Source organism: Salmo trutta, chromosome 12 (genome assembly GCF_901001165.1).
Source record: "Salmo trutta chromosome 12, fSalTru1.1, whole genome shotgun sequence".
NCBI lineage: Eukaryota > Metazoa > Chordata > Actinopteri > Salmoniformes > Salmonidae > Salmo > Salmo trutta.
The window spans coordinates 33,391,736-33,408,471 of NC_042968.1; the positions used below are offsets into that span (position 1 = coordinate 33,391,736).

Below are 16,736 nucleotides of genomic sequence, written 5' to 3' on the forward strand. Positions count from 1 at the left end.
AGTACCGTAGATATTCCATAGTCCCCCATCGGTCAGTACCGTAGATATGCCGTAGAGTGCCCCATCGGTCAGTACCGTAGATATGCCGTAGAGTCCCCCATCGGTCAGTACCGTAGATATGCCGTAGAGTCCCCCATCGGTCAGTACCGTAGATATGCCGTAGAGTCCCCCATCGGTCAGTACCGTAGATATTCCGTAGAGTCCCCCATCGGTCAGTACCGTAGACAAAAGTATGCTGTTCATATATTCATACATGTAAAATGTAGAGGGGCAAGATGAGAAAGGAACAGGCCTAATAAATGTTTCATATGTGTCTGTGGTGTATCTGCTCTGTTCTACCCCATCAGTGAAGAAACCATAGTCTCCTAAATGTCTCGCCTGTCATCGGTCTCCCCTCTTAGAGCTTCCTTCCACCCTCCCCACAATTTCATCTGTCATTCACGTCCACTGTAGAATCCCAACTTCCTCTCCCCTAACTGTCCCCCGTTCTCCCTCCAGGTGAGAACCCCCTCCCCCCAGGGGACCCCAACAGGGAGACGATGGGGAAGACAGAGGTGTCCCTCACCCTCGCCAACAAGTTTGACGTCCCCGGAGAGGCCAATGCCGAGATGGATGCCAGGACTCTACTGCTTAAGTAAGAGTAATATTTGTATACAATAAAAAATACACACTTCCTTAGTGCTCTTTCTCAATTGTCTAAATCGGTCCTCTCTTCGCCTTCTCGACTGCTCTTATTTGAAAGAACTGACCAGGTGTAAGCCAGCCTAATGATGAGATGCCACCATATTGTTTTCACCTGCCAAGTTTTATTTCCAATCATTGCAGATGAAGGAGAGGACAGATTTTTTAAGCAATTTGATCCAAGGTGTTCAAAAGGAGGCCAAATTTAGTTCCCAGACTCCTCAGTTGTTTGTGCGTTCCCAGCTGATCCTCCTCTTTCTGGCCTGCTACACCAGAGGCGTAACCTTTGCAGAGCGTGAGATGCTCCAATTCATTTCAATGAAACCTGGGTGTGAGTGCGGCTCCGCGGGAGGCTCACGCTGCTCAAATGTTTTTCCGCTCTGGTTGTATTTTCAAGATTTCGACTCACAGCTCACACCCAAGAACCATAGCATAAAGTGGCTTTCACTCTGCTCACACCGGCTAAAAGTTACGCTAACAGTCTAGCAGCTAAAAACCCCTACTGTTGTCTCGACGCCCTAGAATAGCTCCTATGTCTCTTTCCCCCTGTCTTTCTCTCTCCAGCACCAAGCGGCTGATCGTGGACGTGATCCGGTTCCAACCTGGAGAAACACTCACTGAGATTCTGGAGGGTGCTGCCAGTCCTGAACAGGTGAGACACTGAGGAGGTAGGGAGGGAGTTTGAGACCTGGACAAAACGTTTCAGTGCAATAGTGAAGGTGGAAACTTGGCAGTATAACGCCTAAACAGTACATTGAGCTCCAAAAGTATTGGGACAGTGACGCATTTTGTTGTTGTTTTTGGCTCTGTACTCCAGCACTTTGGATTTGAAATGATACAATGACTGAGGTTAAAGTACTTACTGTCAGCTTTTAATTTGAGGGTTTTTTCATCCAAATTACAGCGCTTTTTTTTGTACATAGTCCCCCCATTTTTAGGGGATCTATTAAAGTAGTCAAGACGTAAGTGTTTGGTCCCATATTCCTAGCATGCGATGATAAAATCAAGCTTGGGACTCTACAACCTTGTTGGATGCATTTGCTGTTTTGGTTGTGTTTATGATTATTTTGTGCCCAATAGAAATGAATGGTAAATAATTTAAGTCGCTTTATTGTAAATAAGAATAGAGTGTTTCTAAACACTTTACATTAATGTGGATGCTACCATGATTACGGATAGTCCTGAATGAATAATGATGAGTGAAAAGGTTAGCGGCTTAAATATCATACCCCCTGTTATTGGAATGGTGAGAGGTTAGCATGTCTTGGGGGTATGATATAAAATGCTAACCTCCCCTGTTATGCTAACCTCTCACCATTACAATAACAGGGGAGGTTAGCATTTTATATCATACCCCCAAGACATGCTAACCTCTCACCATTACAATGTCTTGGGGGTATGATATAAAATGCTAACCTCCCCTGTTATTGTAATGGTGAGAGGTTAGCATGTCTTGGGGTATGATACTTGTGCGCCTAACTTTCGTACCCTGCACACTCTAATTGACAAAGAAACAAAACAAAGGCAAAGTCTTCTCATGCTTTGTTGATTTCAAAAAGGCTTTAGGCGCCTCCCGAGTGGCGCAGCGGTGTAAGGCACTGCAGGGCTTGAGGCGTCACTACAGATCCGGGTTCGATCCCAGGCTGTCGCGCAGCTGGCTGCAACCAGAAGGCCCATGATGCGACGCACAATTGGCCCAGCATCGTCTGGATTAGGGGAGGGTCTGGCCTGGATGTCCTTGTCCCATCGCGCTCTAGTGACTCCTGTGGCGGGCCGGGCACATGCACACTGACACGATCGCCAGTTGTACAGTGTTTCCTTCGACACATCGGGTTAATCGAGCAGTGTGTCAAGAAGCAGTGCGGCTTGGCAGGGCCGTGTTTCGGAGGACACATGGCTCTCGACCTTTGCCTCTCCCGAGTCCATACGGGAGTTGTAGCCATGGGACAAGACTAACTACCAATTGGGTACTTTTTCCACCACTGCAAAACTAGGTGGAAACTGAGCTGCACTTCCTAACCTCCTTCCAAATGTATGACCATATTAGAGACACATATTTGCCTCAGATTACACCGAACCACAAAGAATTTGAAAACAAATCAAATGTTGATAAACTCCCATATCTACTGGGTGAAATACCACAGTGTGCCATCATAGCAGCAATATTTGTGACCTGTTGCCTCAAGAAAAGAGTAACCAGTGAGGCACAAACACCATCATAAATACACCCCATATTTACTATGTTTATTTATTTTACAACTATTTGCACATTTTTACAACACTGTACATAGCCATAATAACATTTGAAATGTCTCTATTCTTTTAACTTGTGTGTAATGTTTACTGTTCATTTCGGATTGTTTATCTATTTCGTTTGGTTTGGCAATGTAAACATACAGTGGATATAAAGTCTACACACCCCTGTTAAAATGCCAGGTTTTTGTGATGTAAAAGAATAAGACAAAGATAAATCATGTCAGAACTTTTTCTACTGTTAATGTGACCTATAATGTGAACAATTCAATTGAAAAACAAACTGAAATCTTCGAGGGGGAAAAATGAAAAATAAAAACCTTACAATAACCTGGTTGCATAAGTGTGCACACCCTCTTATAACTGGGGATGTGGCTGTGTTCAGAATGAACCAATCACATTCAAACTCATGTTAAATAGAAATCATTACACACCTGCCATCATTTAAAGTGACTCTGATTAATCACAAATAAAGTTCAGCTGTTCTAGTAGAATTTTCCTGACATTTTCTTAGTTGCATCTCAGAGCAAAAGCCATGGTCCGCAGAGAGCTTCCAAAGCATCAGAGGGATCTCATTGTTGAAAGATATCAGTCAGGAGAAGGGTACAAAAGAATTTCCAAAGCATTACATATACCATGGAACACAGTGAAGAAAGTCATCATCAAGTGGAGAAAATATGGCACCACAGAGACATTACCAAGAACTGGACGTCCCTCCAAAATGTATGAAAAGACGAGAAGAGAACTGGTCAGGGAGGCTTCCAAGAGGCCTACAGCAACATTAAAGGAACTGCAGGAATCTCTGGCAAGTACTGGCTGTGTGCTACATGTGACAACAATCTCCCGTATTCTTCATATGAATGGACTATGGGGTAGGGTGGCAAGACGGAAGCCTTTTCTTACAATGAAAAACATCCAAGCCCGGCTGAAGTTTGCAAAAACAAACATCAAGTCCCCCAAAAGCACGTGGGAAAATGTGTTATGGTCTGATGAAACCAAGGTTGAACTTTTTGGCCATAATTCCAAAAGGTATGTTTGGTTCAAAAACAACACTGCACATCACCCAAAGAACACCATACCCACAGTGAAGCATGGTGGTGGCAGCATCATGTTTTGGGGCTGTTTTTCTTCAGCTGGAACCAGGGCCTTAGTCAGGGTGGAGGGAATTATGAACAGTTCCAAATACCAGGCAATTTTGGCACAAAACCTTCAGGCGTTCGTTAGAAAGCTGAAGAGGAAGTTCACCTTTCAGCACGACAACGACCCAAAGCACACATCCAAATCCACGAAAGCATGGCTTCACCAGAAGAAGATTAACGTTTTGGAATGGCCCAGCCAGAGCCCAGACCTGAATCCAATTGAACATCTCTGGGGTGATCTGAAGAGGGCTGTGCACAGGAGATGTCCTCGCAAACTGACAGATTTGGAGCGCTTTTGCAAAGAAGAGTGGGCAAATATTGCCACATCAAGATGTGCCATGCAAATAGACTCCTACCCAAAAAGACTGAATGCTGTAATAAAATCAAAAGGTGCTTCAACAAAGTATTAGTTTAAGGGTGTGACACTTATGCAACCAGGTTATTGATTATTTTCTTAATTTTTTTCCCTCAAAGATTTCAGTTTGTTTTTCAATTGAATTCTTCACGTTACAGGTTACATTAAAGGTGGAAAACGTTCTGACATGATTTGTCTCATTATTTTACATCTCAAAAACCTGGCATTTTAACAGGGGTGTGTAGACTTTATAGCCACTATGTTTACCATGCAAATAAATGTATTTGAATTGAGGGCGAGGGAAGGATGCAAACCTGTAATGTTAGTTAGCAGCTCACACACTAACACTTTATCTTTGTGTTTGATTATTTCGTTGTGCCATAGAGTTAAATAAAGCAGAGAGGGCACATCACAAAGACTGATAGCATGCACCAGTTTAAAGTAGTCAACTGAGTAGGACTTCCTCTGGGTTCGGGAGGGATCACTTTTGCTTGGCTTTATTCAACTATGATTTATGCACAGTGACAGAAAAGGGTGAAGTTGCCCCCAAGATGCTGATCTTGAGTCAGTCTAGCATTTTCCCCACTACTGTTTAGGTTAGAATTGGGGGAAGGGAAGCTGATCCTAGATCTGTGCCTTGGGGAATCTTCACGCCACAGTAACAGCAACACATGACACCACCCCTGTTTTCCCCCCAGGAAGTGGAGTACCAGCGTGCTATGCAGCGGCGGGCCATCCGTGATGCCAAAACCCCGGAGAAGATGAAGCAGGCCAAGCCAGTGGTGGATGACAGCCTGACGCTGCAGGGCAAGAAGGACAAGATCAGGAGCAACCTGCAGCGCCTGGCAGAGCTGGGCAAGGTGCACCCTGAGAACCGCTACCAGGACCTCATCAACGACATCGCCAAGGTACTGTACAGCTCGCTAGTTGAAGCGTGTGTGTGTGTGTGTCCACCACTTCCAGGACCTCATCAACGACATCGCCATGGTACTGTGTGAGAGAGTGTCAGTGTTTCTGTGTCTGTCACGTGATGTGTGTGTGTGGTACTTATAGTATATGTGTTATTGTGGATGTGCCACATTTAAATATAACGTGTGTGTGTGTGTGTGTGTGTGTGTGTTCCAGGACATCCGAAACCAGCGGCGGTATCGGCAGCGGAGGAAGGCAGAGCTGGTGAAGCTCCAACAGACCAACACCGCCCTCAACTCCAAGACCGCCTTCTACAACGTCCAGATTGACTACTACAATCAGTACATCAAGACCTGCATGGACAACCTGGCCAGCAACAAGGGAAAGTGAGTGGCCTTTCTCTTCATACCAGAGGGAAGACGCTAGCCTCCAGGTTTGAGAGGTGGGCCGGTGACCGGAGGGATGCAGGTTGGAATCCCAGTGTTGATGGAGGATGTTTTGTGTGTCAGTAGAATAAAGGATCAAGAGCTCAACTCTGAATTGTTATTACAGAACTGTTGTAGGGTGCAAGGTGTAAGTGAAATAAGATAGACGGGGAAACTTGCACTGCAGACGTCAAGGGTTTGAACCTATTAGAGGGCTGGGTGGAGCCATCGTCATACTTTTTACATCTGGGTTGTGTTCATTAGGACACACGTTGAAAAACGTAACAAGCGTTTGTTATTGGACAAGTCTAGGAAGTACCTCTCCATTTTTTATTAAGTTTTAATTCCATGCCTAGTGAACACGACCCTGGAATGGAACTACCGAAATGTTAAGTTTCTAGCAGAAGGCAACTGTAACTCAGGTTGAGGGAACATCATTACATGGACTGCTATTTCCTCTGTTACGATGTGGGACAGTGTTATGGACACTATCTTCTCTCCCTCCCTCCTCAGGCTGTCAAAGAAGCCAGGTGACACCAAGGCCAAGAAGAGTAAACAGGTGTCTCAGAAGTACACCGCCGCTCGCCTCCATGAGAAGGGTGTGCTGATCGAGATTGAAGACCTGCAGACAAACCAGTAAGTTAAAGATAGACCTTGGAAGACCTGCTGACAAACCAGTAAGTTAAAGTAAGACCTTGGATGTTTAGTTAATAATTGTTTACCAAATGTTGTCTTGAATGTTAGCTGTATGGGATATATGTAATATGGATACATCTCATGACATCACACAAATCCTTAGTTTTAGGCAAATGTTAATGGTTTAGCTCAATGTGTGAGGGGAGCTGTGCCCCTTTCTGTCCTATATTAATCAATCAACCAATCAATCCAAGGCTATCAATGACAAATCTGATTAGTCAAAATAAAACACTTTCATGAAAACATTTTAAGTTTCCAGTTTACAGTTGTTCGGTATCCAAGCCGTTAACAAAGAACCTAAACATTATGTACTCTAGTCTGTGGCTACACACAGATCATTTGTGTCTGAAACATCTGGTTTGAGACAGTATTTATTTTAATGGGAGTCATCTGTTGATGAATGATAGTAGTTGACCTGGGTTGATCTTTTGAAAGTCAACAACTAACAATTAATGACAACCTACAAGATTTAGTCCGTGTGGCCGTAGCCTACTATACCCATACTTTGTACCTGCCCGTATAATTCCCAAACCTGCATAGTGGCGTACACACAAACCCTGACTGAGTGGGCACCTGTTCAGAGACCACACCAAACTCGATGTACTGTATGTCATATAGCTAGTACTGTACATTGTGTGACATCCCCCTCCCCCACACACAGGTTTAAGAACGTTATCTTCGAGATCTCTCCGTCGGAGGCGGTTGGAGTGTTCGATGTGAAGGCCAAGTTCATGGGAGTGCACTTGGAGACGTTACAGTTGGAATACCAGGTATACATATATGAATGAAGGATGTAAAGTGATGCTGGGATGTGAGAAAGAAGGTGGTGGTCAAATGGGATTTTATGTTTTGTTGATGATATTTCTGTCTTTTTTTTAATACTTTTTCGAATGATTCCTTCTCCGTTTCTCCTCATCTCCCTCGCTCTCCCCTTTCTCTGCTCCTCTTCCTGCCTCTCCCTCCCTCTCCCCCCTCTCCATCTCTCTCTTACTCTTCCCTCCATCTCTTCCTTCTCTTCTCCCTCCCAGGACCTCCTGCAGCTGCAGTACGAGGGTGTGGCTGTGATGAAGCTCTTCGACAGGGCCACCATCAATGTCAACCTGCTCATCTTCCTGCTCAACAAGAAGTTTTACGGAAAATAGATGGATGAGACGGGGAGAGGGAGGGAAAGAGAAGGAGAGGGGGCTACAGACACTGTTGGGAACAGAACATCGAACAGAGGGCCTTGGCTCTATGCTGTCTTATCTCGGTTTCCCCCTCTTCCGCACTACTTTAAGTATATGTATTCATTATGTGCCTTATTGAGATGGAATATTCACCGTACGGTATGTGCCTTATTCGCCAAGGAAAAGTCCACCGGAAGCCTGCTGGATGCTCCAAGTGTATCCTCGTCAGGATCCAGAGTGCTTGTTGTGTTTTGTGTTACTATGTTACTGTAAGACTGTCAAAGGTATAAGATATGGATTTGTCTGTGTCAGGCGCTTGTTTTCCAGTTATTTGAAACACAGTTCAACAGTTGCATGTTGATGACATCACACAAGCAATTTTGTCATACAGTATAGCTTTAAGAAACTTGCAAATCCACTATTGGCATAGGAAATAGCCTTTCAAGAGTAGACTAAACTGAACAATCAATGTAGAAAAGATGTGTTATCATGCTTTGTGTTAAATAAATTTATAAACGAAAACTGTCCTTATTTATTCTTTGTGTTGTCAGTCCTCCAAGTAGTTACTTTCTTTTATTTTCCTTTTAAGGAGCATAGTTGTCTTAGAACAAATCACGTTTCATAGTTCTTTAGTACACATTCACTATTAATTGAAAATACGGTGACTTCAGTTGATTTTACTCCGTTCACCACTCTAAAGGAAACCGTTCATACACTCCAGTCTAGAGTGCAGTATTATATAACAATGAAGAGCGATGCTTTAGGTTCCAGTAGATGTCACTCACTGTACACTAAACAAACCGTCTCAGCACAGAATCCTTATGACAATCGGCTCCATTTCAGAAGACTGGAAAGCGTGATCTACCGAATTGATTTGAAATGTTTGTTTTTTTAACTTCAATACAAGGGTACACAGGTTAATTTACACTGGGCCTAACCAGGATATAGTTATCTAGGAGCCTAGGCTCTTTCTGTGCTATGTTTTGCCCATAGTCCATAGAATGTTTTACATGTTTTAAAATGAATAAAGCTTTAATTAATAATGCAATGTCATTTATTTCACTTTTATATCATACACAATTAATATTTTGTGAGATTACCTGTGACTTATAAAAAAAATTGTGACACTTTAAAACATTAAGATGCTTTTTAAATGATTAAATGCTTAGAATGCTTACACATGATTTATACATTTTAATGTTTTATAAATTGTGAAATACACATTTATTATGCACACTATTTATGAATAGTAAAATAACTTTAAAGGAAGGTTTCCCGAAACCAGATCCAGCCTAGTCCTGGACTGAAAAATATTTTCAATAGAGATTCAGGATTAACCTAATCTGTGTCTGGGAAACTGGTCCTATTAGTTGAAATGTATTGTTTTGCAGAATGTCAGTATAATTTCATTTGCATTGTATGATGTATTTTATATTCAATATTTTTTCTCCATGTGGACACTAGCCAGCAGGTCCTAGTACTGTATGTCCATGGATGATTGCATAGGTTTGAGAATGAAAAGTACAATTTAAGAAACTCAAGCTAATTTACTTTCACGTGCATCCCACTGTGGTAAAATACATATTTATGATTGTTATGAGCACTTAAATGTTTCCATTTATTTAGTAGACATTTGTATCCAGGTCAATTACCATTCAGTTCACTAAATAATGAGGCTGAACAACCGTATGATAAAGGCTAGGCCTGAAGTTGGACAAATATAAGCACCCACCTAATTTGTATTATTATTTAAATGCTATTTCCAATTGAGACAAAAATATCTGCAGAGTTTACCTAGAATGTGAACATGGTAACATTGCTTTTAAAAGGCCCATTGTTGACAGGCCGATCTGATTCAATCCTGGCCTAGGTGTCACAAGCAAAACACCAACAGAAATAGCAACATGTTCCCCATGGTTTCAAATACACAAAATGACGTAATATGCAGTTTCTTATCTTAGTGGATGCTATGATTAAATGATGTACAAAATGAAGCAAAACACTTTTTCAGACTAAGGCTATATTTTCATTCCTAGGTTATATTCAGAAGTGGTTACAGTCATATTTCAGTGTATCAAGTGATCCCCAGTGTCAAATAATCTCAGTTTGGCAACCATCTCTACTATTGAACTAGGTTTCCATCCAATTGACGGCAGATTTTCATACAAATATTTTAAAATCTGCATAAAGAAAATCTGACTTCTTGTGGATAAAAATCAGTGTGTGATGATGTAGTGCACACAAAATGTACTTTTTCGCTTAAGTTTTCATGTCCCGAATAAAAATCTAAAGTTCATTGTGTTTCCAGTGCATTTTCATCTCTACCAATAGTTTTGTCACAAAAACTGTGGTCTTGGCACATGTGCTCTAGCCAACAGCTCACAGATACATTGCGGGTAGGCTAGTCTTACATGATAAGATTATGGATAAGAACGAGAATATTTGTATTTGTCAAATGGCAGTTAAGCATCAATCATCATGTCTTCAGAATAAGACCCTCGATAGTTAGTGGAAAGAAGCATCAAGCTCATCATCGTGCACTTTCACCACCCTGTGAACTTCAGAATTGATTTCATCTTTAGCCTAATAAACTACATGGTTTCCTGAGTCGTAGTGGGAGGACCACACTCCATATCATCATGTGACTCCAAGTTTACTTCCATATGATGGTTATTATTTAAATGTTTGCACATAAAGGTGCTTGACCGACATTTCTTGCATCATTTATTTTATCGAAACAAAAAGATCCCAACAGGTCAAACAAACAATTTATCTGTTGGCTTTTTCTGTTGGCTGTTTCTATCACAGCTGTCTTGACTTTGTATTTATACTGTATGACTTAACTCGCATAAAAACGGGATGGAAACTTGTTATTGGCTGCAGTGAAAAGGATTCCTTTGAAGTGTTTCCATGCTGCCATATTCAGTTGGATAATGCGGCCAGGTACACATCCCCTTTAAGAGTTCTTCATTGCCCTCCTGTGGACACAACCGGTAAGGTTGTTTTACAGTTTCAAGCTGTTTTTTTTTTATGTGGCAGGATCAGTGGGGAAAGGGATCTCACCAACGAGAGCCGACAAACTATGGAGCGATATGCAACAGGAGGAGACAAGAGAGGAAGCTCGACTTTACAGCATGGATTTGAATGTTTACATGCTAACTAAATATAGTCCTTAACAAAAAAAAATGTTCTAACTGTTACAGTCGACCTGCCTGTCTGCCAAATCAGAGGACCAGAATCGAAAGCAATGTTTTTGAGATCGAGAGAGTGGATTATGTTACATGCTGATTTGGATAACGCTCGCGCTGCTACTGGGAGATCTTTCCGACACTTGTTGAAATGACATTTCGAAATCTTCTCCACAAGGGAAGTATTCGCAAATGAAAACATTGCTAACAACCTATATTTGGTTGTAATTCAAACTAACTGCCGAGGGCAACGTAGCAAAAATGGTTTTAGATAGTTTACAAATCTTTAGCTAACGTTAGTTGCGCTTCTCTGCTGTTCGTGTCGCATTACGCGGTAGCTACTGTACGAGCCAGTTGCGTAGCTGTAATTTCTATCGATGAACATTTTTATACGCTGCATAACATGACAGTTTTGATAGCTTTGAAGAGGTTGAAGTACTTATTAGGTATTTAGCTACGCGTATTGCCTCAATTGACAATGCATTGTTGGATACGTCCTCAAATAACGTTACTATTTTAAGCTAAATTGTTAATGAAGAAAATGTAAGTGACAGGTAGCTAGCTAGCACTGGTACTCTCTCACACTAGCTAGTTAGCACAACTAGTTACTGATTGAGTTTCAAACAAGTTGTTGGCTTGTTATTAGTTTAGCTAACTATTTACAAATGTAAATGTTTTCACATGCATTGACAATACGTTGGGATGTATAAAACGCAATAACTTCGGTAAGCGTTACTTGCTGGCACGGTAAACACATATTTGGGAATTTGATTGTTTACAAACACTTGTCAGCTGAACTGTTCACTATTGTTAACTTATGTGGCTATCAAGCTAACGTTAGGTAGCACCGAAGATTTGCCAACGCGACGATTTGAAGCAGCACTGATGGATTCGTTAAAAGTGGACTGACAATCAAAACCACACTATCGATATTTGTGCCCCAAGCACTCGCTTTACATTTTTTAAGTAAAGTTTTGAAACTGTGCGGCCCACACCATGTCCGGATCCCCGGGCTCGGGTGGCTCAAACCCCAGGAAGTTCAGCGAAAAGATAGCGCTGCACAACCAGAAACAAGCAGAGGAGACGCGGGCCTTCGATCAGCTGATGACAGATCTCACTGTCTCAAGGGTAAGCAGATCCCTGTCTATAAATATCGAATTATTAAGTGTGATTTATTAGTGCATGAGTGGTCTCAAGCTAGATAGGAATGCCAGGTTTGGTTTGATCAAGGAAGTTGGACAGGCAAGCCAGCAGGGTGTGAATGCTCTCTGCTGTCAAGCAGCGGGGCACCTGTCAAACCTGTGTCACAATTCATTGAGGTTATGGTTAGGCAGGTTACTTCGAAATAAGACTAGCTTTAAAAAAATAATAATAAAGCCTATGGTTATTGTTTACTATATAACTACAATGACTGTAGTTAACAATAAGGTTTTTAATACTTACAACAAGGATAATCCTTAAATCAAAGTTAAATTCATCAGGGTTGTTTGGAAATATATTTAGCCTAAACAGGGGGCTATCAATCGATGGGTGACTAGTGGCTGACAGTTCACACTCACTAATTAGACACAGGTCAGCATTGATCACTGCTGTGTGTGTGATGTGATATGAACAGAAACATCACCAGTGAACATGCTTTCTGCACCACCCACTCTTGCACTTGTCTGCCTATTTTTGAATGAAATGATTGGTTAATAATCAGCCAGCTGCTGCATATTCTTCTATGAGTCATCATTAGCAGCAATGTGTTGTTGTCATATGATGTATAGATGGCAATTGTAATGGCACCTTTAATTTTGCCTGCACAATAAACTGTGGCTTAACTACATTCCCCTGTAATCATCCATTTGAATATTCACTCCCTGATTTGTAAGTTGATTTCTAATCATAAGAATTTGTCTAAACTATTGTTGCATATTTTTTTTTATACCGAGAAGTGAGATCTTTGGGCCTGACTTCTGCACTGAATGGGACCCAAACCGCTAATTATGTGCCGATCTCATCCATTTAACTGTTTATTAAATTTACATTTTAGTCAATTAGCAGACGCTCTTATCTAAAGCAACTTACAGCTACTAATGTTAATGTAGCTAGGGAAAATTGGGCAGTCCTTCACATTTGTGGGGACAATTGCATTCTAAAACACCCAAGCCCAGTGTACTGTGTTAGGCTGCATCAAGGTCTCAAATCAATCCCCTCTATTGTGAAATAGCAACTCTCACATTGCTTTACAGTGGGACACAGTCATGCTGCTCTTATCTTCAATTGAGCCCTCAAGGGCTTTATCTCCTGCATGTATCTTAATGGAGTAAAAAGGCAGAGTTATTGGGGGCGTTGGGTGGCTCGTGCCTGGTTTTGCTCAGTGTTGGTTGCCTGCAACCGTTGGAGGTTGGCAGGTCGACTATAAAGAGGACAAGGGCATCCTTGTATTGGGGACTTATTTGTTGAGAAATGTAACTGTTTTTCTGGGTGATTTGTGAGGTTTTAATTGCACTTCCCATGACTGTGTTTTAATGTGTGTGTGTAAAATAAAATGAATGGCCAAAGCTTGCTAGGAACCATGTGTAGACATACCAGCCCCGCTTCATCTGCTAACTACTCATAACAAGTTCACCATGTGTATCCAGCTAGCTAGGAAGGAAACTTCTTGTGTGTCTGATTCACTTGAAATGTACGAGCTTTGCATCCAATGTCATGTTTTTCTTGTTGCCGACTACTTCTGAGACCTAGTTTAATACCAAACAACTAGCACCACAGCTGCTATGTGGAGACACTCTTAGGGACTTAGTCAATCTTCTCACAACTCCGCCCAGATGGAATCTACAAGGGTAGCATTTCTTGCAGTTGCTACATTAATTTTAGACTTTAATAATGTGTATTAGGGCTGCACGATATGGGAGAAATCCAATAGCGATTTACATTTTTTAAATGTAGTTCTTTACCAAATATTGTGATTTGACAAAGATCATAACACTTGGTGTAACTTTTGGAATCCTAGAAGTAAAATTACTTATATTAAGAAGCAGAGTGGAAAGCAGCGTTGTTTTAGTTTGGAATAGAGGTTGACCGATTATGATTTAACGCCGATACCGATTATTGGATGACCAAAAAAGGCTTTTAAATTATTTATATATATTATTTTTATTTATTTGTAATAATGACAATTACAACAGTACTGAATGAACAATGAACACTTATTTTAACTTAATATAATACATAAATAAAATCTATTTAGTCTCAAATGAATAATGAAACATGTTCAATTTGGTTTAAATAATGCAAAAACAAAGTGTTGGAGAAGAAAGTAAAAGTGCAATGTGTGCCCTATTAAAAAAAAAAAAAAACTTTTAAGTTCCTTGCTCAGAACATATGAAAGCTGGTTGTTCAATGTTCCCAGTTCTTCAATATTCCCAGTTAAGAAGTTTTAGGTTGTAGTTATTATAGGAATTATGACTCGTCGACTATTTCTCTCAATACCATTTGTATTTCATATACCTTTGACTATTGGATGTTCTAATAGGCACTTTAGTATTGCCCGCCTAATCTCGAGTTGATAGGCTTGAAGTCATAAACAGCGCTGTGATTCAAGCATTGCTAAGAGCTGCTGGCAAACACAGAAAAGTTTGAATGAATGCTTACGAGCCTGCTGCTTCCTACCACCACTGACTGCTCTATCGAATCATAGACTTAATTCTAATATAATAAACACAGAAATATGAGCCTTTGGTCATTAATATGGTCAAACCAAGAAACTATCATTTCTAAATCAAAACGTTTTAATCTTTCAGTGAAATACAGATCTGTTCCGTATTTTAAAGAACGGGTGGTAAGTCTAAATATTGCTGTTACATTGCACAAACTTCAATGTTATGTCATAATTATGGAAAATGAGTTCGCAACAAGTGAGGCAGCCAAAACTGTTGCATATACCCAATGAATGCAAGAGAAGTGACACAATTTCCCTAGTTAATCTTGACTGCTAATATTAATTTATTTTAACTAAATATGCAGGTTTAAAAAAATATACTTTTGTGTATTGATTTTAAGAAAGGCATTGATGTTTATGGTTAGGTACATTCGTGCAACGATTGTGCTTTTTTTTGCGAATGCACTTTTGTTAAAAAAAACTTCCCGTTTGGTGAAGTACGCTGTGATTCGATGATAAATTAACAGGCACCTCATTGATTATATGCAACGCAGGACAAGCTAGTTAACCTAGTAATATCATCAACCATGTTAGTTAACTAGTGATTATGTGAAGATTGATTGTTTTTTTTATAAGATACGTTTAATGCTAGCTAGCAACATACCTTGGCTCCTTGCTGCACTCGTGTAACAGGTGGTCAGCCTGCCGCGCAGTTTCCTCATGGAATGCAATATAATCTGCGTCCAAAAATGCCGATTACCAATTGTTTTACAAACTTGAAATCGGCCTTAATTAATCGGCCATGCTGATTTAAATCGGTCGACCTCTAGTGTGGAACAATCGGTTGACTGCATTGACCTAACAGAACAGCAAGCAAACTTTTATAGTGAATCTAACAGCGAGGACGAGGAACTGTGCCAGCTAAGTGACAGGGGCGGCGCAAGGTCCCCAGTGTACAGTCTGGCTGGTGAAGTCATTAGCTCTGCTGGTTGGCTACTGCATAGCAACCTAGCGGTGCCAAAAGCCCTGGTCTGCCCTAGAAAGCCTATGTTAATTACGATCGCCAGAATGGCCAAACCAGAAGAATTTAGGCGCCTGTTTTTGTGCTCTAAAATGTGTTTTATTTTGATCAAGTCCCAATGGTGAATTGTTATAAAGTTCGCTACAAATCAGGATATTTTAATTAAATAGTGATCCATTCTGACTACTACATTTTGTGACACAGGACCACGTGCTGACAGACAATCACGGCAGGCTACGAGGATGCTCGCGCCCTCATGCACGTGTCTCTCAGGAAGGATGAAAATAATCCTTTGCTCGTTACGGCCGCTTTCACTTACCAACAAAAATTATTTATTTATTTTTTTGTCATTAAGAATTAAGGCACTTCAAATTCAAATACTTCCGGCTTAATGCGCCATCGGGAGTTTCCATAGCGCTGACGTCATCCACTTATTCCTATCACCATCTACTGTTTTTAATGTCTATGGGAGGCACTTGGTGTGTGTTGGATGCAGCTGCAAGAGGAGAAAAAAAATGGAGTAAACTATAGCAAATGTTGCAAGTGGCTAAGATGTGTTTCAGAATATTGCATGCGATATAAGTCTCTTGTGATGTGGATATTGCACATGTCAATATTGTGATTTTGATGTGATCTACACACAATACCCTAATGACAAAGAAAAAATGTTTTTAGAAAATGTTGCTAGTTTATAAAAAAAATAAACAGAAATATTACATTTACATAAGTATTCAGACCCTTTACACTGTACTTTGTAAATGCTGCCAAAGGTGCTTCAACAGTCTTCTTGGGTATAACGCTACAAGCTTGGCACACCTGTATTTTGGGAGTTTCTCCTGTTCTTTCTGCAGATCCTCTCAAGCTCTGTCAGGTTGGATGGGGAACAGCACAGCTATTTTCAGGTCTCTCCAGAGATGTTTGATTGGGTTGAAGTTGGTGCTATTGCTGGGCCACTCAAGGACATTCAGAGACTTTTCCTGAAGCCACTCCTGTGTTGTCTTGTTGGAAGGTGAACCTTAGCCCCAGTTGGATAACCTGCTCCAGAACGCTCAGGACTTCATCAAGGATCTTTCTGTACTTTGCTCTGTTCATCTTACCCTCAATCCTGACTAAACTCCCAGTCCCTGCTGCTGAAAAACTTCCCCACAGCATGATGCTGCCACCACCATGCTTCACCGTAGGGATGGTGCCAGGCTTCCTCTACCTGAATGCCAAGCATAACATCTGATCTTGGTTTCATCAGACCAGAGAACCTTG

General features: G+C 41.0%; 2 protein-coding genes across 2 annotated transcripts in view; both read left to right on the forward strand.

Annotated features, from left to right (window-relative positions):
* LOC115203385 (ras GTPase-activating-like protein IQGAP1) overlaps nt 1–8,146 on the forward strand; it is a 39,671-nt gene extending 31,525 nt beyond the window's left edge. The window contains exons 29-35 of the mRNA XM_029768045.1: nt 499–634; nt 1,246–1,333; nt 5,127–5,336; nt 5,554–5,723; nt 6,276–6,398; nt 7,120–7,228; nt 7,487–8,146. Coding sequence (XP_029623905.1) covers nt 499–634; nt 1,246–1,333; nt 5,127–5,336; nt 5,554–5,723; nt 6,276–6,398; nt 7,120–7,228; nt 7,487–7,600 — 950 coding nt within the window. The 3' untranslated portion in view covers nt 7,601–8,146. The remainder of the gene's footprint in view (nt 1–498; nt 635–1,245; nt 1,334–5,126; nt 5,337–5,553; nt 5,724–6,275; nt 6,399–7,119; nt 7,229–7,486) is intronic.
* A 2,456-nt stretch (nt 8,147–10,602) lies between these two features.
* LOC115204765 (CREB-regulated transcription coactivator 3-like) overlaps nt 10,603–16,736 on the forward strand; it is a 110,338-nt gene continuing 104,204 nt past the window's right edge. Inside the window, exon 1 of the mRNA XM_029770471.1 lies at nt 10,603–11,940. Within this exon, the coding sequence (XP_029626331.1) occupies nt 11,809–11,940 (132 nt within the window). The 5' untranslated portion in view covers nt 10,603–11,808. The remainder of the gene's footprint in view (nt 11,941–16,736) is intronic.